This window comes from Scyliorhinus torazame, chromosome 21 (genome assembly GCF_047496885.1).
Source record: "Scyliorhinus torazame isolate Kashiwa2021f chromosome 21, sScyTor2.1, whole genome shotgun sequence".
Classification (NCBI taxonomy): domain Eukaryota; kingdom Metazoa; phylum Chordata; class Chondrichthyes; order Carcharhiniformes; family Scyliorhinidae; genus Scyliorhinus; species Scyliorhinus torazame.
In genome coordinates, this window is record NC_092727.1 from 10,443,049 (window position 1) to 10,466,078 (window position 23,030).

Here is a 23,030-nt window from a genome sequence, read left to right on the forward strand (position 1 = left end):
GGGAAGGGAGCATGTTGGATTCAAAATTGGCTCAGTGACAGGAAATAAAAGGCATTGGCCAATGGATGTTTTGGCAAATGGAAAATGGTTTCCAGTGGTCTTCCACAGGGCTCAGTGTTAGAATCATAGAATCACTACAGTGCAGAAGGAGGCCATTCGGTCCCTTGGGTCTGCACCAGCTTTCTGAAAGAGCACCCCACCTAGGTCCATGCCCCAACCTATCCCCATAATTCAGTAATCCCACCTAACCTTTTGGACACTAAGGGGTAATTTAACATGGCCTATCCATCTAACCTGCACATCTTTGGACTGTGGGAGGAAACTGGAACACCCAGAGGAAACCCACGCAGACATGGGGTGAATGTACAAACTCCACGCAGTCACCCAAAGCTGGAATTGAACCCAGGTCCCTGGTGCTGTGAGGCAGCAGTGCTAACCATCGTGCCACCGTAAATCCATTTGGGGAGAGCATACTCAGTAAAGCGAGGGTATACTCAATAAACAGGAAGATAATGAGAGGTATTGAGGAAGTGAGGGACTTTGGAGTCCATGTCCATAGTCCTTGAAGGTGGCAGGATAGTTCGGCAAAATCGTCAAGAAAGCATATGGAATGCTTTCCTTTATTGGGCGAAGTATTGAATACAAAAGCAGGAATGTAATGATGGAATTGTATAAAACACTACTTAGGCCACAGCTGGAATTTTGTGTGCAGTTTTAGTCATCACATTACAGGAACAACATAATTGGTCTGGAGAGGGTACAGAGGAGATTTACAATAATGGCACCAGGGCTTGAAAATTGTAGCTACGAGGAGATAGACGAGGGTTTTATTCCTCAGAACAAAGGAGGCTAAAGGGTGACATAATTGAAGTGTGCAAAATTATGTCTGGTCTAGACAGGAAAGACCTATTTCCCCCATCTGAGGGATCACTTACCAGGGGCTTAGATTTTAAGGCGATTGGTAGAAGCACAAGACGGGACATGAGGAAAAACGTTTTTACCCAGAGGGTGGCGGGAGTCTGGAATTCACTGCCTAAGTTGCTGGCTGAGGCTGAAACACTCGACTCATTTAAAGGTACCTGGAACTGTATCTGTAGTGCTGGAACCTGCAAGGCTATGGACCAGGTACTGGAAGGGGGGGATTAAAATAAGCTGCTCGTTTATTTTTTCTCTTTTTTGGTCCGTGCAGACATAATGGTATCTTTCTGCAGCTCCTGTGGTTCTCTGAATTTTACATTTTCATTGAGATTCCTCAGTAGCGGATGCCAAGCCTTTAAAGGGACTACTGGAGGTTACCACTCAAAAGGTTAAGTTGAAAGTATTACCTGTTGTGGAGCTGTAGGTGACTTACTCTTCCTTCTTTCTCAACCCCCTTGATGCCCCTCCCACCTGTCTTGCCTGAGGATAACAGCACACAGCCTATGCCTATCATGCACACAGGGGCTTGTTGATCTGAGCGAGACGTCTCAATTTGTCACCGCCCAGTTGTGATAACCCCAAATTTTTGCAATCCCAGATGAGGATTGATCAGGTGCATGATGCAAGTACTGATTTATATGCCATAATTGAGATTGACATTTAGTACCGAGGTAATGCTGCACTGTCAGAGGTGGAGTCTTTTGAAAGAGACAGTAAACCAAGGCCCATCTACCTGATCAGGTGTCTGTAAAGTCTTCCATGAAGGGCGGCACAGTGGTTAGCCTCACAGCGCCAGAGACCTGGGTTCAATTCCAGCCTTGGGTGGCTGGAGATTGTACAAAGGTTAGGTGGGATTACGGAGATCAGGTGCGGGGGGGGGAGTGGGCCTAAGGAGGGTGCTCCTTCGCAGGGTCGGTGCAGGCTCGATAGGCCGAATGGCCTCCTTCTGCATTGCAGCGTTTCTATAATACCACTTGAACAACAGAGGTGTTTTCCCTGTGTCTTTGTCCTTAGCTAACGCCGGCATAAAAAACATTATCTAGTCATTTATCTTGTTTGCTTGTTGTGCAATTAGTGATTGTTGCGCTTGCCAAAATTTTAACAATTTATACTTTTCAAGAAGACGTTTTGGTCTGCAAAGCATTGTGGGCAATGATTCTGAGGTTGTGAAAGTTGTTGAATCAGCGCAACTCTTTCTTTCTAGTTTGAGCTATAATTAGGGTGAATATGTGATCAGCAAAAATAAATTGCACCTTTTGTTGAATTTAACCTTTAATGTACAAACGCGCTGTGGGTTCAGGTGGAATAGATTATTGGGCATAAGCACACAAATTCATTATAAATGCAGAGGGGCGGCACGGTATCACAGTGGTTAGCACTGTTGTTTCTCAATCCCAGTGACCAGGGTTCGATTCCCGGCTTGGGTCACTGTCTGCGCGGAGTCTGCACGTTCTTCCCGTGTCTGTGTGGGTTTCCTCCGGGTGTTCCGGTTTCCTCCCACAGTCCAAAGATGTGCAGGTTAGGTGGGGAGGTGTGGACCTAAGTAAGGTGCTCTTTCCAAGGGCTGGTGCAGACTCGAGGGGCCGAATGGCTTCCTTCTGCACTGTAAATTCTATGATTCTATGATCTTAGCTCAGCCATCCAGGTTCACCTTTCCCTCTCCAGTAACAAGCGTTTCATTGATGTTTCCTTGCTTCCATCACTTAATCCAGATACCCATTCCTGCATGAAGAAGCATTTCCTGACATCAGTTTCTCCTGCTGTTATGTTTTAACTGTCTCACAGCAGTGGTGGGTTGCGGGGTCGATCATGTAGTTAGAATCTTTGATTCTCAAAGGAATTGGAAAAACTTCAGAAATATCAGATTGGTGAAATGGGTTGTAAGCCCGATCAAAAGAGTGGAATAGAGAGTCAAAATGCTCTTTTTTCAGTCCGAGCTCCCTTAATTCAATTTGATTACAAAATGTCAAATGAGGTTTCCCTTTCTGAAGGTATTGGTCCCATTGATTTCTGAACCTGTGTTTTATGTACTGACTTGAGGCTGTTTTGTCTTCAATATTTGGCCACCCAATTTTCAACAACATTTCTCCATTCGCATAGGATGAGGCTACATTATCTGTCACTGAGGCAGAATACAGAGAAACGCTGTACACTCTTCTGGGCCTGATGGTAAACCTTTCCATAGAACAATGCTGCACCATCCAGGTAGGAAATTAAGGACACGGGCAGCAAATTCTCATCTTTAGTTGCTGTTTTTAAATCATTTTCCCACATGTGCTCTGAAGGCAATGCCAGTTTGATTCCTGCAAGTGCAACTGTGCTTCGTGTATTTGTTTGACGAATTAATTTGACAGGCTATTCATCCACCGAGCATCAGACCTGATCCTGAAGCAGGCTGCTGCTGATCTTCACATGTACACTTTCCAATCACAAGGCTATTTGGACAGCAATCAGGAGTGAGATCCTCCTTGTCTTTGAGACATTCAACATGCTGAGATGAACCAATACTGCATAATCTGGGAATTGAGTGCTGGTGCTCCCTACTTTCTTTGGATCAGTGGGAGTTTTGAAAAAAGATATTAAGTAAGACTGTTCTGCCTCCAGCAATGCTAGCAGTGCACACCATTTATAACAGAATGGTAATTTTGGCAGCAAGCCCTACTTTTAGCATAATTACTACTGATTGAAAAATCTGTAATATATTAACATCTATTGGGCTAAGGCACTAAAAGACATGATGGTACAGAATTGACTAAATTAAGTCATCTTAAGTGTATCTTTCAGTTTAATTTTTAAAATTATGTAAAAGATAAATCACTTAATTTGCAGTGTTCGCATGTAATTGCTTTGCTCCAAGGGATGGAAGGAGTAAAGGAATCTGTTTAAGAATGTTTGGAAATTGGATCAAGGCTGTAAATGAATCACCTTTCATAGCAATAACAAAAGTAAAATAATGCAGATGCCAGAAATCTGAAATAAAAACAGAAACTGCTGGAAAAGCTCAGCTGGTCTGGCAGCATCTGTCGACAGAAATGGGCGGCACGGTAGCACAGTGTTAGCACTGTTGCTTCGCATCTCCATGGTCCCAGGTTCGATTCCCGGCTTGGGTCACTGTCTGTGCGGAGTCTGCACGTTCTCTCTGTGTCTGCCTGGGTTACCTCCGGGTACCCCGGTTTTGTAAGGGCCACGAAGAATCCAGCACGAGTTTTAAGGATACAAAATAATAACGTTTATTTACTATAACAATATATACATATCAGTAGCAGTAACTTCCCTTGCTACCTTCTCCTTCCTGCTGGTTCCTGAACTGGCCAGCTTATTTATACTTGGAGTTTCTCCGCCCCCCTCATTGGGGAAGTTCATACTCCCATAGGATTGTGGGATAGTCATTAGTCCCCAGCCAATCGTAAGTAGGCAGGTTATAACACCCGGTTTCCTCCCACAAGTCCCGAAAGACGTGCTGTTAGGTGAATTAGATATTATGAGTTCTCCCTCTGTGTACCCGAACAGGCGCCGGAATGTGGCGACGAGGGGCTTTTCACAGTAACTTCATTGCAGTGTTAATGTAAGCATACTTGTGGCAATAAAGATTATTAATTTTTTTTTAAAAGAGTTAACATGACTTAAGAGTCATAAGGACTCAAAACATCAACTCTTTTTCTCCCTTCACAGATGCTGCCAGACCTGCTGAGTTTTTCTAGCACTTTTTCTATTAATTTCACCCTTTCATGGTGTCCAGCTTTCCCTCCCTTACTCCCTATCTATGTGTTTTAGGCAAAAGCTCTGGCTATTACGGAAAGGTGCATCTTCCTGCTCAGCAGCACAGATGGTGGCATTCTCACAGTAAGTACTGTCCATTCCTGGCCTGATTGATTATTGCTGTGTTTCATTCACTAATTGGAATGTAGCTATCCTGACGGGAATTTGCAAACTGTTTTAAGAGAGAAGCCTATCATGTTGCTAATGAACCGTTTGCATTAACATGTGGCTGCTTTGAGAATTAGTTATTTTTGTTATTTTGCAGAGAGCAACTGGACTTCTGAGTCACGTGCTCCCTCAGTCTGTGGAAGCCGTAGAAAATGCAGTGAAAACAGGAATAATGAAGAAAATGCTCAGATTTATAAAGGTAGTAACACTGATGGACGTAGAAACTTTAGTATATGATACAAATCAGCTTTTGAAATATACATACCATATAGTTTTGACCGAGTAAGTAAGGAACATCTGTTTCCGGTGGCAATCTTTAACCAGAGGACAGATTTAAGGTGATTGGAAAAATAATCATAGATGACACAAGGAAATAATTATTTTATGCTGCAACGTAGATTTAATGGATGGGTTTCCTCCCACAGTCCAAAGATGTGCGGGTTAGCTGGATTGGCTACGCTAAATTGTGCTGCATCATTCTATGATTCAACAAGAACAACTTTAGCCATATCAATGACTTAATGTTTCTTCATCTGGGCATCTTTTCTCCTGGGCGGTAGAAAACAAGGAAAATAACAAGTGAAAAGAGAAGCAAATAAATCAGCTATGATTTTTCTGCTGGCCTGAGGGCTATTTTTGTACTTGGTGCCCCCTGATTGTTGTTCAGTGCCCCCCCCCCCCCCCCCCCCCCCCGCAGCTGGGACCTATCATGTGCGGACAACCAGGCAAGAGTTGCCTTTGGCAGTGACCATGGTGTGCGTGAGGGCGGCAGAAAGAAAGATGCTTCTTCAAATTTCTGTTCACTTGTTTGCCTGACTCCCACCGTCTGCACGTCCACAGTTTGATTTGTTTGTGTTTCAGGCAGGTGGGAAGACAACTACACGATACGCTGCAAAGGTCTTGGCAATCTGCAGCAGGAGTAGCGAACCGGCCCGAGAAGAGATTGTCAAATGTGACAAAAGTACGTGATAATCACCTTCTGGTTTGAGCAATTTTTAAGAAATGACTTTGTCACTAAGCTTGAATCGGGCATCTGGGGCTGCGTGGGTGGACCCCTTATGTTGAAATATAGCACAATCTATTTGTAATGTATAATAATTACACACAGCACTCTCTGGTGTTTTTCCAGCATCAGCAGCAAACAGAGCATTATTATAATGGTGGGTCTGTACACTGCCATTATTAATACATTGTCAAACCATGATTTGAAAAGAACACTCACTCCCAAAGTATAAGCGATGTGGAGATGGAGTACACATAATAAGCACCTGAAAGGGGAAGATAACTCAGTTATCAGCCTAATTTTATTGGTTGCGAGTTGAGGGTGAAGCCAACAGAAACAGCATTTAGTACCCACCCCTACAGCTTGCAGAGCACCAGATTTGGATTCTTAAAAATGCTACTTTACTAGCATCGCCTGCTGTTGGGTGCATTTGCTGATGGTGCGATCGTGAAATTTGAGTTAGTCATGATGAAGGAATGGCAACATATGTCTTGGTTAGGATGACTTGCAACTGATAGTGTAGCTTTTCTGTTGTGCCTTTGTTTTTCTCCCTTGCGATGCTGATTAACCTGTTGTGCGCTTGATACATTTGATGTTTTTATGAGTACCCCATATGCTGCATACACGGTGACCACATTTAAGACAACTCCACAAAATGCCGCTCAAAAAAAAGGCTGATATTTGTCGAAGGCACAGGAGAATTTTCTGAAACTTGTAAGCATGTTGGGCTGAACTTTGCCTTGGAGGTGATGAGTAGGCTGGGAGATTCCGATATTTGCATGAAGGAGCGGCTGACCTTGGTCGCCTCATTTTAGGAAGGATGTGGAAGCTTTGGAAAAGGTGCAAAGGAGATTTACCAGGATGTTGCCTGGAATGGAGAGTAGGTCTTACGAGGAAAGGTTGAGGGTGCTAGGCCTTTTCTCATTAGAACGGAGAAGGATGAGGGGCGATTTGATAGAGGTTTATAAGATGATCAGGGGAATAGATAGAGTAGACAGTCAGAGACTTTTTCCCCGGGTGGAACAAACCATTACAAGGGGACATAAATTTAAGGTGAATGGTAGAAGATATAGGGGGGATGTCAGACGTAGGTTCTTTACCCAGAGAGTAGTGGGGGCATGGAATGCACTGCCTGTGGAAGTAGTTGAGTCGGAAACATTAGGGACCTTCAAGCAGCTATTGGATAGGTACATGGATTACGGTAGAATGATATAGTGTAGATTAATTTGTTCTTCAGGGCAGCACGGTAGCATTGTGGATAGCACAATTGCTTCACAGCTCCAGGGTCCCAGGTTCAATTCCAGCTTGGGTCACTGTCTGTGCGGAGTCTGCACATCCTCCCCGTGTGTGCGTGGGTTTCCTCCGGGTGCTCCGGTTTCCTCCCACAGTCCAAAGATGTGCAGATTAGGTGGATTGGCCATGATAAATTGCCCTTAGTGTCCAAAATTGCCCTTAGAGTTGGGTGGGGTTACTGGGTTATGGGGATAGGGTGGAGGTGTTGACCTTGGGTAGGGTGCTCTTTCCAAGAGCCGGTGCAGACTCGATGGGCCGAATGGCCTCCTTCTGCACTGTAAATTGTATGATAATCTATGATTAATCTAGGACAAAGGTTCGGCACAACATTGTGGGCCGAAGAGCCTGTTCTGTGCTGTATTTTTCTATGTTCTATGACCTGATGCTCTCCTGCCTCCTGGCTGACTATCCAAGCCAATGGAATTGGCAGCCGACACCATGGAGGCAGGCAGCCAATTGGGCTAATTAAAATCCAACATAGGGGCTATTTTCAGAGCCAACTAACATTTTCCCAGCCACAGACGGCTTTGCCCCCCCCCCACCTTGTTGTGTCCAGAGGCAGGGAGAAACCTGAAGGCTGCCACCGGCGGCAGGCCACAGGGCTATTGGTTCCTCCTGTCACTGGTCCAAACAATGAGCTGCAAGTGCGAAAAAAGCCATAGTCTTGGCCAAAACCATTCGTATGGAGAGGTGTCTTTTTATACGGATGACCCAAACAACCGTGGGTCTTGAACTTTACATTTTTAGCTGGCCTCCAAGAGTGTCTCCGTTTGGAGGCACCCTCCTGCTCAATCTTCTGCCTCAGCAGCACTTAACTCTCTCGGTGGGGCTGCTGGCCTGTCTCTGTTGCTGGCTCTCACATTGGGCCTCCCATCTTGGTTACTGTGGAGGTGCTGTAGCCACCTGAGTTGGCCACTTCCCGACTTAAAATGGAGAACTGCAAAGGCTGAAGGGAAATTCAGCCAACACAGGCAAAGACTAGCAAATACAGGAATCATGTGTATTGAAACCTGTAAGAAACCAGACAGCACGGAAACCAGCAGCCATCTGCATAGTAATGAGCAATTCCAAGGCACAATTGATACAGTTAAGGTGAATAAAGCCAAGCCAGACTCCTCGGCGCCAGCAGGAGCCAAGACAAAGGAAGGCCAACGGACATTTAGGGACCGCCCAGCGATCAGGGAACAACTCCAGTATTGGAGAAATCGATCCAAATGATTGGAACGCAGTCCAATCATTTGGAACCAGGTAGGGGGTCCGCCCCGAAGGGCGGGAGGCCCCTGGGGACTATAAAGTAAAGCCCCCAAGTTCAAATCGTTCTTCTTGACAGGGTCACTCAGCAACGCAAAGCAACCTCTGAGAGTGAACTGTCCAAGCTGCCGCATCAACCAAGTAAGTCTCCAGTCAACGCTCGCTACGAGATAGGCGCTCCTAGCTACAAGTCCATACCAGCTTTTGAATCCTGCAGACTCAGGACCTGAACAAAAGGCCATTTGTTCCCCTGACCTGGTGGGCCAGTCCGAAGCTAAGTATAGGCCTTTTAGTGATAGGAATAGTCCAGAAAGTAGAGTTTATGCATGAGTAGTGATTTACTGTGCATAATAAATATGTTTTGATTTGAATCTTACTAATTGGTGTGTTGAGTTATTGATCATTACTTGAACTTGAACCTCGTGGCGGTATCATAAAGATACCTGGCGAGTCTAGAGCAAAGGTTAAACAAACAGAGCAAATTACGAATGAAGAGCCAACCAAAAGTTAGCAACAGTGCACAAGTTGCAGCCCACCTCAAGTAAATTTGTTCCAGTGGGGCCCTTTGATGATCTGTATCTCATCCTGTCTTTGGGAATATTCAACCCCGTAATTCTCACCTCCACCTTGACTGTTTTCTCTGTTCTTTGTTGTTTCACACTTCAAACATTGCAGATCTGAAAGCTGTTACTCTGCTGCTCCAGAATTCTGACTTTTAAACATCAGCTCTTCCTCCCAACTCCAACTCTAGTTCCCGGAGCTGATTTTGAATCTTCACTTATTCTGTGGTCATTTTAAACCAGCAACATAGAAAAGTTGGTGGAATGGGCAGATTGGTGGGAGATTAAGTTTAATGCGGAGAAGTGAGAGGCAATTTGTTTTGGCAGGAAGAACAAGGGCAGCATGGTGGCACAGTGGTTAGCTCCGCTGTCTCATAGCGCCAGGAAACCGGGTTCGATTCCAATCCTGGGTCACTATCTGTGTAGAGTTTGCATGTTCTCCCCGTGCCTGCGTGGGTTTCCTCCGGGTGCTCTAGTTTCCTCCTACAGTCCACAAATGTGCAGGTTCGGTGGATTGGCCATGCTAAATTGCTGCTTAGTGTCCAAAAGTTTGGTGGGGTTCTGGGGACATGGTGGGGCAGTGGGCCTAGGTAAGGTGTTCTTTCAGAGGATAGTTGCAGACTCGATGGGTCGAATGGCCTCCTTCTGCACTGTAGGGGTTCTACGGTTCACAATGCTCATTTGCAGAGCTGGTGCAGACATGATGGGCCAAATGGCCGCCTTCTGCGCCGTAACAATTCTTTGATTCAACAGGACTCAGAACTGGTGTTGATGGTGAAACTCCTTTAATTTTTCCTTGCGGTTTCACATGGAATGCCATGTAAATGAAACTGGTGGGATGTGACTTTTAAAAACAAAAAAACAAAGAAAAGTACAGGACAGGAACCGGCCCTTTGGCCCTCCAAGCCCGTGTGCTGCCCGTCTAACCTAAAACCTTCTACACTTCCGGGGTCTGTATCCCTCTATTTCCATCCTATTCATGTATTTGTTAAGACTCCCCTGAAACGTCACTATTGTCCCTGCTTCCACCACCTCCTCTGCCAGTGAGTTCCAGGCACCCACAACCCTCTGCGTAAAAAACTTCCCATTTAATCATTTAAACCATTTTCATAATCATGTGAATTGTTTAAACTTAAAGTGTAATATTACCAGAGATCTGCTTATGCTATCTACACTTTAACATTAATGCTTTGCCAAACCTTTGACACTAGTCAGTATGCTCTTCAGCTGCAAGATTATAAACATTACATAAAGTTGACTGTATCGAACAAGGCCATTGGGGCTGTGCTGATGTTATGCACCACATGTAAACCTTTTTGAAACCCATCCACTTTCTCTGAAGTGTTCTATCTCTCTCGTTCCATTGTCCATTCCCAGAATTCAGTGTTCTAAGGAAGCTGCTGTGTTCAGACGATGAGCTGGTGGTGGGGAACATTGCCCTTTGCCTTTCAAACTGCTTTGAGATCCCTGGAGCTGCTACATCGCTACTCAAGACTGACATTGTCAGAACGTTGCTGAAACATGCTGGTGGCGATGCCAAGGAAAATGGCCTTCAACAGAATACAGCAATCGCTTTGGGTAAACTTTGCTTAGCAGAACCCAGGTAAGGCTTAACATTCAGAGGTTATCATATCTCTGAGTAAATGAAACTAATGGAATGCGACTTTTAAAAATTCCCATTTACATTGAAAATCTGGAGGCAGTTTCGCCAACACTTCGGGTTGGGTTTAGGGTCAAGGGAAATGCCGATTCGGGGGAACCACAGATTTGAGCCAGGGAGGTGGGATGGAAGTTTTCGGAAATGGGAAGAGAAGGGGATTAAGACGCTAAAAGATTTGTTTCTTCGGGGTCGGTTTGCAGGATTGAGGGAGCTGGAAGCGAAGTATGGGCGAGAGCAGGGAGAAGGGTTTAGGTACATGCAGGTTCGGGATTTTGCCAGGAAGGAGATACAGAGCTTCCCAGAGGAACCGGCCTCCACATTGCTGGAGGAGGTGTTGACGACAAGGGGACTGGAGAAGGGGGCAGTGTCAGCGGTGTACGGAGCTATTCTGGAAGAGGATAAGGCACCACTGGAAGGGATCATAGCAAAGTGGGAGGAAGAGCTGGGAGAGGTTATAGAGGAGGGGGTCTGGTGTGAGGTGCTCCGGAGAGTGAATGCCTCCACCTCATGTGCGAGGTTGGAGCTGATACAGCTGAAGGTGGTATATAGAGCGCACCTCACGAGGGCGAGGATGAGCCGATTTTTTGAAGGAGTAGAGGATGTGTGTGAGCGTTGCTGGGGGGGGGGGGGGGGGGGCGCGAATCACGTTCATATGTTTTGGTCCTGTCCAAAGCTAGGGGAGTACTGGAAGGAGGTGTTTCGGGTAATTTCCAAGGTGGTGCGTGTGAAACTGGACCCGGGTCCCCAGGAGGCCATATTCGGGGTGTCGGACCAGCCAGGGTTGGAAACGGGAGCGGAGGCAGATATCATAGCCTTCGCCTCGTTGATCGCCCGAAGGCGAATCCTGCTGGGATGGAGAGCAGCCTCTCCACCCAGTGCCCTGGCGTGGCGGGGGGACCTGTTGGAATACTTGGCCCTTGAGAAGGTTAAATTCGAACTGAGGGGAAGCTCGGAGGGGTTCTACAAGTCATGGGCACTATTTATTATGCACTTTCAAGAACTGGATAATATCGAACATTAGTTGGTGGGGGGGGTGGGGGGGGGGGGGGTGGGGGAGCTGTGTAGATTAAGGGTGACTACGGGTAATCCCTGATTCCTTTTTGACATTTGTTTATGTAAACATGTGGGCTGATGTTTGGGGGTTGGTGGGCGGGTGGGATCGTTGTTATTATGGGGACTGACATATCTTGCTGATTATTGTTTATTGTTGATGGGTGTAAATGTGGGAGAAAATGTGAAAAAGGAGGAGAATAAAAAAAATTAAAAATACATTTTTTTTAAAAAATTCCCATTTAATCATTTAAACCATTTTCGTAATCATGAAATCATTTAAGCTTAATGTTTATTATTACCAGAGATCTTTTTTTAAATTTATAAATTTAAAGTACCCAATTCATTATCTTTCTAATTAAGGGGCAATTTAGTGTGGCCAATCCACCTACCCTGCACATCTTTGGGTTGTAGGGATGAGGCCCACGCAGACACGGGGAGAATGTGCAAACCCCACATGGGCAGTGATCCTCGGTGCCGTGAGACCTGATCATCTTATGCACTTTAACATTAATGTTCAGCCAACCTTTTGACACTAGTGAGTGGAGCTCTTCAGATGCATCATTACAAACATTCCATAAAGTTGACCGTATGGACCCAGGCCATTGGGCTCAATTTAGCTGTGCTGTTGTTTGCACGAGCTGTGTCTGCACCCATCCCATTCATTCATGTAAATAATTTCACGGGATGGCTGATAAATGTCCCACATGCTAATGTGTACGTCCCTTAAAGTCAGCAGAGCTACTTGGGGGTCTGCCTTGCTCGGGTCAGGCACCTTCTCAAGCTGGTACATTTGATATAACCATTGTCTTAAAGAGCGAAAACCTGCCAAAGCTTTCTGACTTTAATATTAAATATTGACAACAAACAGCTTTTGTTGCAATTGATAAATGAATTTCCCTTCTGCCTAACATTTATCTTGCTGTATGCAGGCATAGGGCAGAACTCCGAGAACTAAATGGATTGCAAATTCTGGCGTCCTGCATGAAGTACATAAAGTGAGGATGCAACGTTACCAGCTATGGCTCAGAGATTGCTTACCTGAAGATAATTCCTCTTGGGAGTTAACTCAAGAGACTGGTTATGCTTATGGACATTTTGTAACATGGATTCATTGGGGTAGAAGAGATTCAACTTGAGGGTTGTTGATGTTTAATGCATTTGACTCCATTTCATCAATACTGCGATGGACAATGCTCCCATAATCTTTGCAGACATATTCTTTCTTAGCTGTAAAATCAGCATCCTGCACAATCCTGCTCCCTCCATGCTCTGTGCTCTGACCAGGGTTCATTATTACCACTCATTTTCTAGCTTATTCATTCTCACTGTCTCTACAACTTGAAATGCTTTCCCTCACTTATTATTCCATCCACCCAATTATCTACAATATTTTCAGTTCAAATCTGAGCAAATGTTACTTATTGATTTGCCCAACCTTGATAATATCCTGAACCCCTCAGTTCCTAAGCTAGGGCCGCAATCTACTGGCCTCACCACGCCCGATTCAGGAAGCGGCGAGGCCGGTAAATTTCACGAGAGACGAGGGGCGGGATTCTCCGACCCACCGCCGGGACGGAGAATCGGCAGGGGGCGGCGTGAATCTCCGGCACCGGGGATTTGGCGGGGGCGGGAATCGCACCGCGCCGGTCAGCAGCCGCTGGCAGCGGCCCCACCACGCTGGCGATTCTCCGGCCCGCGATGGGCCGAGTGGCCGCCCGTGTTTTGCCGGTCCCGCCGACGCAAATTAGAGTAGGTCCTTACCCGGGGGGCGCGGTGGGATCTGGCCCCGGGAGGTGCCCCCAAGGTGGCCTGGCCCGCGATCGGGGCCCACCGATCCGCGGGCGGCCTGTGCCGTGGGGGCACTCTATTCTTCCGCACCGGCAGCTGTAGCGGTCTGCCATTGCCAGTGCAGAGACGAAGCCCTCTGAACATGCGCTGGGATGATGCCAGCACCCGCTGGCGCTCCCGCGCATGTGCCAACTTGCGCTGGCCGGCCCGTCGCCGGAGTGGGTCACGTCACTCCTTCCCGCCGGAGTTGCCCGCCCCGCCAATTACGGCAGAATCCCGCCCGAGACCTCGCGAGACGTCACAATCCGGATCCTTCTCCTTGAGGTCAGGATCCTGGGGCGAAATTCCCCTACCCGCCCCGCCACATTTCTGCCCCGACCGGCCGGCGGGAGTCTCCGTAACACCGGCTGGTCAATGGGGTTTCCCATTGTGGGGCAGCCCCACGCCGTCGGGAAACCCCCCGGCGCCGGCAAAACGGAGACTCCTGCCAGCGGAGAATGACGCCCCAGATTTGCATATTCAAATGTGCAGTCAGGTTCACTTGAATATGCTCTCGCCGGAGTTTCCCAAGGCACGGAATCTAAACCCAGTGCCTTGGAGACCCCGAGCGATCACTGCTTAGCAGTGGTCTCCACCAGCATGGCCCAGGCAATTGGGGGAAGGGGGAGGAGTCTCCCAGGCAATGGGGGCCCCTGGGTGGTTGGGCTCTGGGCAGGGTGGTACCCTAGCACCCTAATGCCACCTGGGCACTGTGGTCATGCCACTTGGGCACCCTGACAATGCCACCTGGGTGCCACTCTGGCCACCACCAGGGTGCCCAGGTGGGTGGCAATGGCAGGGGTGGTGCCAGGCTGGTGGTGCCAAGGTGCCCAGGTGACATTTTGCCCATGCTGGGGATCGCGCCCAAGGGCCTCGGCGGGACGTTCCTTGCCAAGGTCCGGAAATGAAACAGCCCCGTTTAATAGAAGGGTTATTCTCAGCCTGGCACGTGCTCGGAAACGCCCGGCTAAACGCGCTCTACATGAGACTCTGTTTCATTTCTGTTACGCGCCTCCCAGGTTTCTCAATTTCAAAAATTTGAAAATCTTAATTTCGTGATCAGCCATTTTACAATTTTAAAGATAGTAGTTGCGTGTAACAGAGAAATGACTGTTAAACCTTATAATCCTGACTTATTTTTAGATATTCTCACCACATCTGCCATTATTCTTGTGTTATCCTCAATTCCTGCTGTTTTCAAAAATGCATTTACTTGAACATTGAATCAATTTATATCTTCCATTTCAATGGTAATTTATTCCACAGGCTTGTTGCTATTTGATTGTGAAATTCTGCAGTCTGAATACGTGGTACTATTTTACTCAAACAGTTGATCCATTTAAAATATGATTTACATTTCCATAAAAATAGAGGATAAAAAGATTACACACAAACGCATTAAGCGGTTGTAAGCTAAGATTTGCATAGCATAGTTTTAAGGTGTTTTGAAGAACTGCTGTCCAGATTTGTATGAATTAATGACTTCCTGCTAGATGCTTCTCCCACTGGTATTAAATCCTGTTCTTTCAGAGATTAGCACTGGATAATAGATAATTGAAGATTTTATTTGTATTGTAATTTGTTTGCCAGCAGAGCCTTTGCAATTCTCAGCTCTCATCGCAGATGTTGGAAGATTAGGCCAGTGAAAGACTCATCTGAACAGTTATGTCAATTTCTGCTGATGCTCCTCTCATCTCCATACAGGGAACCCATCCTCCCAGCTTTGGTGCAATTGTTACAATTTAATTTTTGTTTTGTGACTAAGCAACCAGTAAACTCAGTAAATATCAGAAACGAAGTATATTTCTGCTGTTAATGGCATTTTCTATTTCAACAGTAGAGTGTAAACTTACCACAATACTATTCAAATATACAGGGCAGAATTCTCCCACTAAATGACGAAATATAATTTTGGGTGGTGAAGCCAGTGCGAACAGCAGGGGCGTTTCAATCCCAATTCTCCCACACCTTTGTCATTTTTGAAGCCAGGGTGAAACCTGCTGGGAAAATGATAAAAGCAAATTACTGCAGATGCTGGAATCTGAAACCAAAGAGAAAGAATGCTGGAAAATCTCAGCAAGTCTGGCAGCATCTGTAGGGAGAGAAAAGAGCTAAAGTTTTGAGTCCAGGGGCGAAATTGTCCGGAAATGACTGGCGCCCAAAACGGCGCAAATCAGACGGGCATCGCGCCGCCCCAAAGGTGCGGAATGCTCCGCATCTTTGGGGGGCGAGCCCCAACATTGAGGGGCTAGGCCGGCGCCGGACGAATTTCCGCCCCGCCAGCTGGCGGAAAAGGCCTTTGGTGCCCCGCCAGCTGGCGCGGAAATGACATCTCCGGACGGCGCATGCGCATGAGTGTCAGCGGCCGCTGACGGCATTCCCGCGCATGCGCAGTGGTGGGAGTCTCTTCCGCCTCCGCCATGGTGGAGACCGTGGCGGAGGCGGAAGGGAAAGAGTGCCCCCACGGCACAGGCCCGCCCGCGGATCGGTGGGCCCCGATCGCGGGCCAGGCCACCGTGGGGGCACCCCCCGGGGTCAGATCGCCCCCCCCAGGAGCCCGGCCGCACCGCCTTGTCCCGCCGGTAAGGTAGGTGGTTTAATTTACGCCGGCGGGACAGGCATTTTAGCGGCGGGACTTCGGCCCATCTGGGCCGGAGAATCGAGCGGGGGAGCCCGCCAACCGGCGCGGCACGATACCCGCCCCCGCCGAATATCCGGTGATGGAGACTTCGGCAACTGGCGGGGGCGGGATTCACGCCAGCCCCCGGCAATTCTCCGACCCGGCGGGGGGTTGGAGAATCTCGCCCCAGATAACCCTTTGTCATAGAATGGGATCCAAAGATGCCGGCAATCCCAGCCTTACAGAAAAAAGCTGCCCCAATCTCAAAGTGAGGGGGCCTCCCAAAGGGCCTCCCTTCAGGTTAACTTCTAGCCGGCATCAAATCCTCACCACAATCGTCAGCAGTTGCCCCCCCAGGCGAGTGGAACCCCGCTATGGGTTTGCCAAATGCCTTCCCTTCATGGCCATCCCACTTCCAGATCCTTCCCCTTGTCAGTGCCCATTGGCACTATAGCAGTGTCCCGCAGAAGTGCCCGGGCACTGACCTGCCATGTCCCCAACCACTCAATGACCGCTGAGCCCCCTGCGTGCTCATTATGGGCTGGAATTTCCGGTGCCCCAGCCTCGTGTATCTCGGCGGCGTGCCATTTGCTGGCGACGGGATTCTGTCTTCCCGCCGCTTGTCAATGGGATTTCCCAGTGAAGCCACCCCATGCCGTTGGGAAACCTGCGGACGGGGATGTGCTGCCAGCAGGAAAAGGGAATCCCAAAGGATGGAAAATTCCAGTCGATATCTGTTGTTGGAGACTCCCGCCCGCCTCAGCTGCTGTGGGGTGGAAGAGGTGGGGTGGGGGGAGGAAACATTGGGAGCCAGGAGATTCCGACTTCAAATGATCTGAACATATTTGAATGCTAATTGAATTATGCGCTGGGCATGAACCAGGCGTCAGGTGCGGCGGGTGGGGAACATTGCACTCCTTTCGGCCCTGGCGCGAAACCCGTTCAAGGGCTCTCCTGCTCAAGGAAAGGTGAGATGTGCGCTGGCCACAATGCAGGCGGAGAATCGCCCTCACGGTGTTTAAAAAGATAGTCCCAAATGTTTCACAGTCATGATTATTTTTTTGAAATGTTGACACTATTATGTAAGCAAATGTGGCAATCAACTTGCCTACAGGGTGATGACCAGTCGGTTTATTTTATGGCTATGTTAGCTGAGGGAGTATTGTTCGTTGGAACAACAGGTGCACTTCTTTTCACTAGTGCCATGGGACCTTTTGCATTCACCTGGACATAGTGTTTGTTTGATATTGGATCTGAAAAGGCAACACCCATAATTAACACTCTCCCAGCCCTGCACCTTCCCTAAGCTCAGGGACACCAAGATCAGGTTTGGTTACTTTGGCACATGCCTGCAACCTATCTGCTCTGTCAGGCTCATTGGGCAGCTCACCTAACCGGCTGACTGGGATGGTGTTTCTTGACCACGCCTGCGCACCTGAAGACAAGAGAAATGGAGAGCGGAGGTTTCACTTTCAAAGATCGAGCTGCCCTCGGTTGTGACTGACAGCCTGCCAATTTCTAAGTGAACAAGTTTGCCGATTGTCTGCAAGCTACCTTGTTGCTGCCGAACACCAGTCCAATGCTGCCTGTTGCAATCATCGCATCATTTTATTTTCAGCAAAGACTTTGAATATTCAATTACAGGATTACAAGTCTTTAACTGACTTCACTGCATAAGATAAAATCTTGAAAAATCTGCAAATTCAAAGAACCCTTTCAGGTTATAATTATGGTAAAAGTACTTCATTTTGTGAAACTATTACAGATTACTGAAAATTTGCAATAAGAGTGGCAAATAAATGAAATAATTGAGCAATTTGAATTGAGCAACGTAACTGGAAAAATTGGAATTCAACAATAAAAGTAATTAGTTGATCAGATTACATGTAGCAAACGGCTTTGGAGGGTCGACTGTGTACATGTTTAATGAACAAATTCATGTGAGCTTATTGCCAGATATGTTCAAGTAACCTGCTGTCGATCCCTGTGTGAGCTGTGTGTTAACTATGGCTCAGCATAGTTGTGACCCAACATAGCACTGTGACCCTCAAAGACTTGCGTCCCATTCCAGTGTTAATTAATTCTGAAGCCATATACAGACAGAGAAAGCCAGATCCCAACTCGAGTCGCGTTGCTAGTGTTTCTTGGTACTGTCGGGAAACACGCGACGAAACGCGCTCGCTCTGGGACTGTGTTCCCAATTATTTGAATTGACCCCTTTGTGACTATTTGATTCGTAGTCTGTTTGTTAGGATCACAGCCTCTGGCTTACTCCCTTTTTAAATTGTTCCTGATCTTAAACTATCTTCGGCAGATTTTGCTCAGATAAGATCAACAAGAGGGTTACTGCGCAGCGAGCAAACAAAACTTAATTAATTAATGTTTCTACTTGATGCAGAAGAAAATGCAAACCACAATACCTCTGTGTATAGACTGTTCTCTTCAGCAGTGTGTGTTAAAATAAATCAATCAGTGTTGAGCAGCTCCAAAATAACAGCTCAGTGACAGAAAAGCTGATTTACTGTGCCTTATTAGACTCAAAATCACATTCAGTGGTACATGGGCTCTTCATCATTGTTGCCCTCTGTTGTTCCCTTAATGCAACTTTTCAGAAGGAGCATTGCACCCTTAAGATGTGCTAAAGGACTTTCCCGAATTTACAACACAACTTTATTGTATGTTTAAAGACACATTTGTGAAGGCAAAGGAGAGTCTGTCGACAAGCGCAAGAGGACTTCATAAGCTTATCTAACTAGGGGTTGGATCCTTCATAATGAGTCCAGCTGTGGATAACAATACAGGTATTCCAATGGAACAGCTAGACTGGCCTATGAAATTCCTGCAAATAAAGACAGGTATTTCACATAATATTTGAAGAGCCCCAAAGCCAGTAGAGACTTTGGGGGCGATTCTCCGATATTGAGGCCAAGTGTTCGCGCCGTCGTGAACGGATGGCCAGCATGCCGCTGGAGCTGTTCACGCCGCTCCAGCGTCCTTACGCAGCGCCTACCCGCGCATGCGCAGTTGGGGCTGCCCAATCCTGCGCCTCTGCAGTTGGGTCGCGCCATCCTGCGCAGGTGCGGGTAACGTCTTACGCACACCGGCCCCTCACCAACATGGAGCCGGTGTTCTGGGGCTGCGCGCGGAAGGAGGTATGCCGGGGGGGGGGGGGGGGGGGGGAGAGGCTGGCCCGCCGATCGCTGGGCCCCGATCGCGGGCCAGACCCCATCAGAGGCATTGAAGCTACAAATAATTCAACGAAGAACATTACACCAACTTCCATAAAATTCAGTTAGCTTGTCCCAAAATGTTTTTCAGGCAAATGTCATGAGTCATTTTCTTTTTGGCTCTGCTTTGTATTCTTTGCTAAACACAATGACAGTGTCTCCAGAATGACACACCACACCCTAAAGTAAAAGCTCGAAAGTGCAGCACAGTCATTACCGAGTGTTCTGCCCCAACGTGCATCAGCAAACTCATTGATATTTTCTTCAACTTTTGACATCGGCAGTTTAAAAAGTACAAAGCAAAGTCTTTTTAATAAATATTGGCTTGTGAGACATTTTGCATCAGCTAAGTTATTGCCAGCAATACTACAAATATATAATTCCAGATACAAATTGCATATGCGTCCTCCAATTCCTCTCCCTCAGCTGTTATGGGGCACAATACCATTATTTCTGAAGTGGAAAATAATGACCGCTTAGTTTCACAACAGTTTCTGTAATAAATTATTTTCGCAGTGGTGGAACACCTCGGGAAGGATCTCCAGCAACTATACAGGTGCAACAAACCATCCCAAGAAACCTTCAGCACACAACACAACATTTATAAGATGGAACATACTTTTGTTTATAATGGTGCTATGGACAGGAGAGGGGCGATAAACTGAAATCCTTGAACCCTTTTCCGTACTCTGTAATCTGTGGTTTTGGAGAGGAAGATATGTATGGTTCTTAGCCCCCGGAGTGTGTGGTCAATTTAGAAATAACAGCAGCAAGCCTTTGTGGGTTTAAATAAAGAAGGTTATTTATTCACACAATCAACCTGAAAGTCTAAACGCTATATTATGACTCCCACGCACGCAATAAAGGTACAATCAAAGAAAACAGTATTCTTTTACAAGTTGTAAACAAAAATAATCCATGTGTTCGACACATGGAAGAAAAATAGTTGATGAGGTCCCAATAGTTAACGGAGTATTTTTCCACTCTTGAATTGTTGTTCAGATGGATTTCAGTAGCCAAAGTTGGATATCAGGATTATTAGTTTTTTATTTATACATTTAGAGTACCCAATTCATTTTTTCCAATGAAGGGGCAATTTAGCATGGCCAATCCACCTACCAAGCACATCTTTGGGGTGTGGGGGTAAGATCCATCCGGACACGGAGAGAATGTGCAAAGTCCTCAAGGACACTAACCCGGGGCCAGGATTGAACCTGGATCCTCGCAGCCATGAGGCAGCAGTGCTAACCACTGCACCACCGTGCTGCCCTTGGATATCAGGATTATTGCAGGATTTCCTCACAAATATGAATGTTCAGTAGGTCATGAAGCAAGGCATTTGTGGTTTTTGTATCGGTAGGTCCACGTTCTTTACAGGTGGAAATGGAGTTTTGGAATCAGGCTGGGAGACCCCTTTAAAATATAAGGTTCTTAAAGGCAAATATAACACCATCTTTTACCAAAGACGCTTTTTCTTTCAGTGTTCTTCTGAAGACTGCCCAAGTGTTTCTGGCTCTTCAGATGAAAACTTGTTATTTCCGGCCGGTTGTGGTCATGTTACCAATACTGGCATCGTTCTCCCTGAAAGTCATTGCTATAAAATGGATCAGTTCTTCAGACTTACACAAGATGAATTGATTTCTGTTCGTCCATCATTATTGGTGTTCCAAATCTGGAAGCATCAAATCTGGACTTGTGTTTGGGTGAATCTCCATAGATTGTCTTTGTTTTGGTATGTCTGTGTCCATTCCGGGGAGGGAGGGGGAGTGGGGTGGGGTGGGGGTGGGCGGGCGGCATAGTAATTCCATCAGAAACTTTCTGGGCACTTGAGGCAGAAGTTGCAGAAGTCACCCGACTTCAACTATCTTAAACAGTCTTGTCAGTATCCATTTTCAGGAAAAAAAAAAGACGATTCGTATGAAAGCAGTCCATGTTTGAAGTTATGAATAGGACTTTCCTTTCCTGGGCAAAGGGGATTTGTATTTTCCTTTTGTCACAGCCATTTAGTTCTCCCTCTGTAATGGCACTGCCTTTGCCAGTCCCATCAACCTCACCAAATCGCGGCCCTGGGGCATTGGTCCGTTTGTTTGCTTCCTATTGCCAATCAGATATTCATTTCTAGTGCAGAAAAATATTCACTTCCATTGTCCTAGGCAAGTAAGTGGGATACCTATGAAAATGCTGCAATATGTGAAACATTTGAAATTAACTCTATCGTGGTTACCCTCTTTAGCGCAAAATGATGTGACTCAACTTCCTGCAGCTTCTTATTTTTGACTTAATAAGCTGTGAAATGTAACCAGAGCTAAAACACAGCACAGACACCATTGTATGCACAAAACCGCTTTAAGGTGAATAAGGCGGAGGAGGAAATGCAGGCAAAATGAGTTCCGAGTGTGATTTATCAAGAACTTACTGTGGTGAGGAAAATAGAAACGGGAAGAGTGACCTGCAAAAAAACTGCTCTTCCAGCGAGGTCAAGAGTAAATTACAGGGTTTACACCAAAAGAGAATGAAGACAAAAGCACAAGACATGACTACAATATAAAGCAGTGAACCCCTTGGTAGCCTGAGCACAAAATAACTTTATAAAATTCATAGAAAAATATGTGTCCATTCTCCGTGTGGGTCTATATATGATGGAGTTTTATAAATCTTTATAACACCTTTCAAGAATCTGAAAACCCTTAGTATCCAGGGATGTGTAGGTTAGGGTGGGGTTAATGGGATAGGATGGCAGAGTGAGCCGAGGTAGGATTGTCTTTCAGAGGGCATGGGCTGAATGGCATCCTCCTGCACTGCAGGGATTCTATGATTCTGTGGTGTTTGCTCCAGGAGTAGTGAATCAGATAGATTTACACCTCCTCGGTACACAGTATTCCTCTCACTTTATTAACAACTACTGTGGCTAAAAGACCCAAAGCCTAAGTTCTTGGATCCTTGCAGCACCATGAACCATTCGTTTGAAGAAATGGGCATCTTAGAGCTATTTCAGAGAGCGAATTCATGGCAGGGAGCATCCATAAAGAGGAACAGAGTTTAGGGGCGGGATTTTCCGACCCTCCGCCGGGTGGGAGAATCGCCGGGGCACCGCGCGAATCGTGCCACGCCGCCCCAACCCCCGCACGCAATTCTCCCACACCCCCCGAAACCTGTGCCGCGCGAATCGCACCGGGCCGCTCGGAGAATCGGCGCAAACGGCGGCGCCGTTCTAACCTGCTCTCGGGCCGGCGGGATCTGGGGCTTCAAGAGCCAGGAGCGGCCTGTGGGAGGTGAGGGGGGTTCCAACCCCGGGGAGGCCCTTTGGAGTGGCCTGGTGCGCAATCGGGACCCACCGATCTCTCTGTCGGCGGGCCTCCTTTCTTCCGTCGGGAAGCCTGGAACCATGCGCCATTTTTGGGCGGGTCGGCCTGGGGGAGGACGGCCATCGCGCATGCGCTAGTTGGCGCTGGCCCAACTGCACATGCACAGGACCCAAGGTGCCGCATCTTTTACGCGGCGCGGGGTCTCTGATGCCGCGCCAAGGCCCTGCCCCCGTAAATCGCGCGACGGCCCTGCTAGCCCCACGGAGGGGGGAGAATAAGGGTCTGGGAACGGGCGCCGATGCCGGAGTAAAACACTCTGGTTTTTACTCGGTGTCGGCACTTAGACTCCCGTTGGGAGAATCCCGCCCAATGTGTCGGGTTTGTGG

General features: G+C 47.2%; 1 protein-coding gene across 4 annotated transcripts in view; it reads left to right on the forward strand.

The window, feature by feature from the left end:
* The window catches only part of ttc12 (tetratricopeptide repeat domain 12), a 50,543-nt gene extending 35,248 nt beyond the window's left edge, over window positions 1-15,295 (forward strand). For all 4 annotated transcript variants that reach the window (XM_072486489.1, XM_072486490.1, XM_072486492.1 and 1 more), the window contains 6 exons: window positions 3,019-3,123; window positions 4,693-4,761; window positions 4,943-5,044; window positions 5,707-5,806; window positions 10,330-10,555; window positions 12,595-15,295. In XM_072486489.1, the coding sequence (XP_072342590.1) occupies window positions 3,019-3,123; window positions 4,693-4,761; window positions 4,943-5,044; window positions 5,707-5,806; window positions 10,330-10,555; window positions 12,595-12,664 (672 nt within the window). In that variant the 3' untranslated portion in view covers window positions 12,665-15,295. The remainder of the gene's footprint in view (window positions 1-3,018; window positions 3,124-4,692; window positions 4,762-4,942; window positions 5,045-5,706; window positions 5,807-10,329; window positions 10,556-12,594) is intronic.
* Window positions 15,296-23,030: the final 7,735 nt, after the last annotated feature.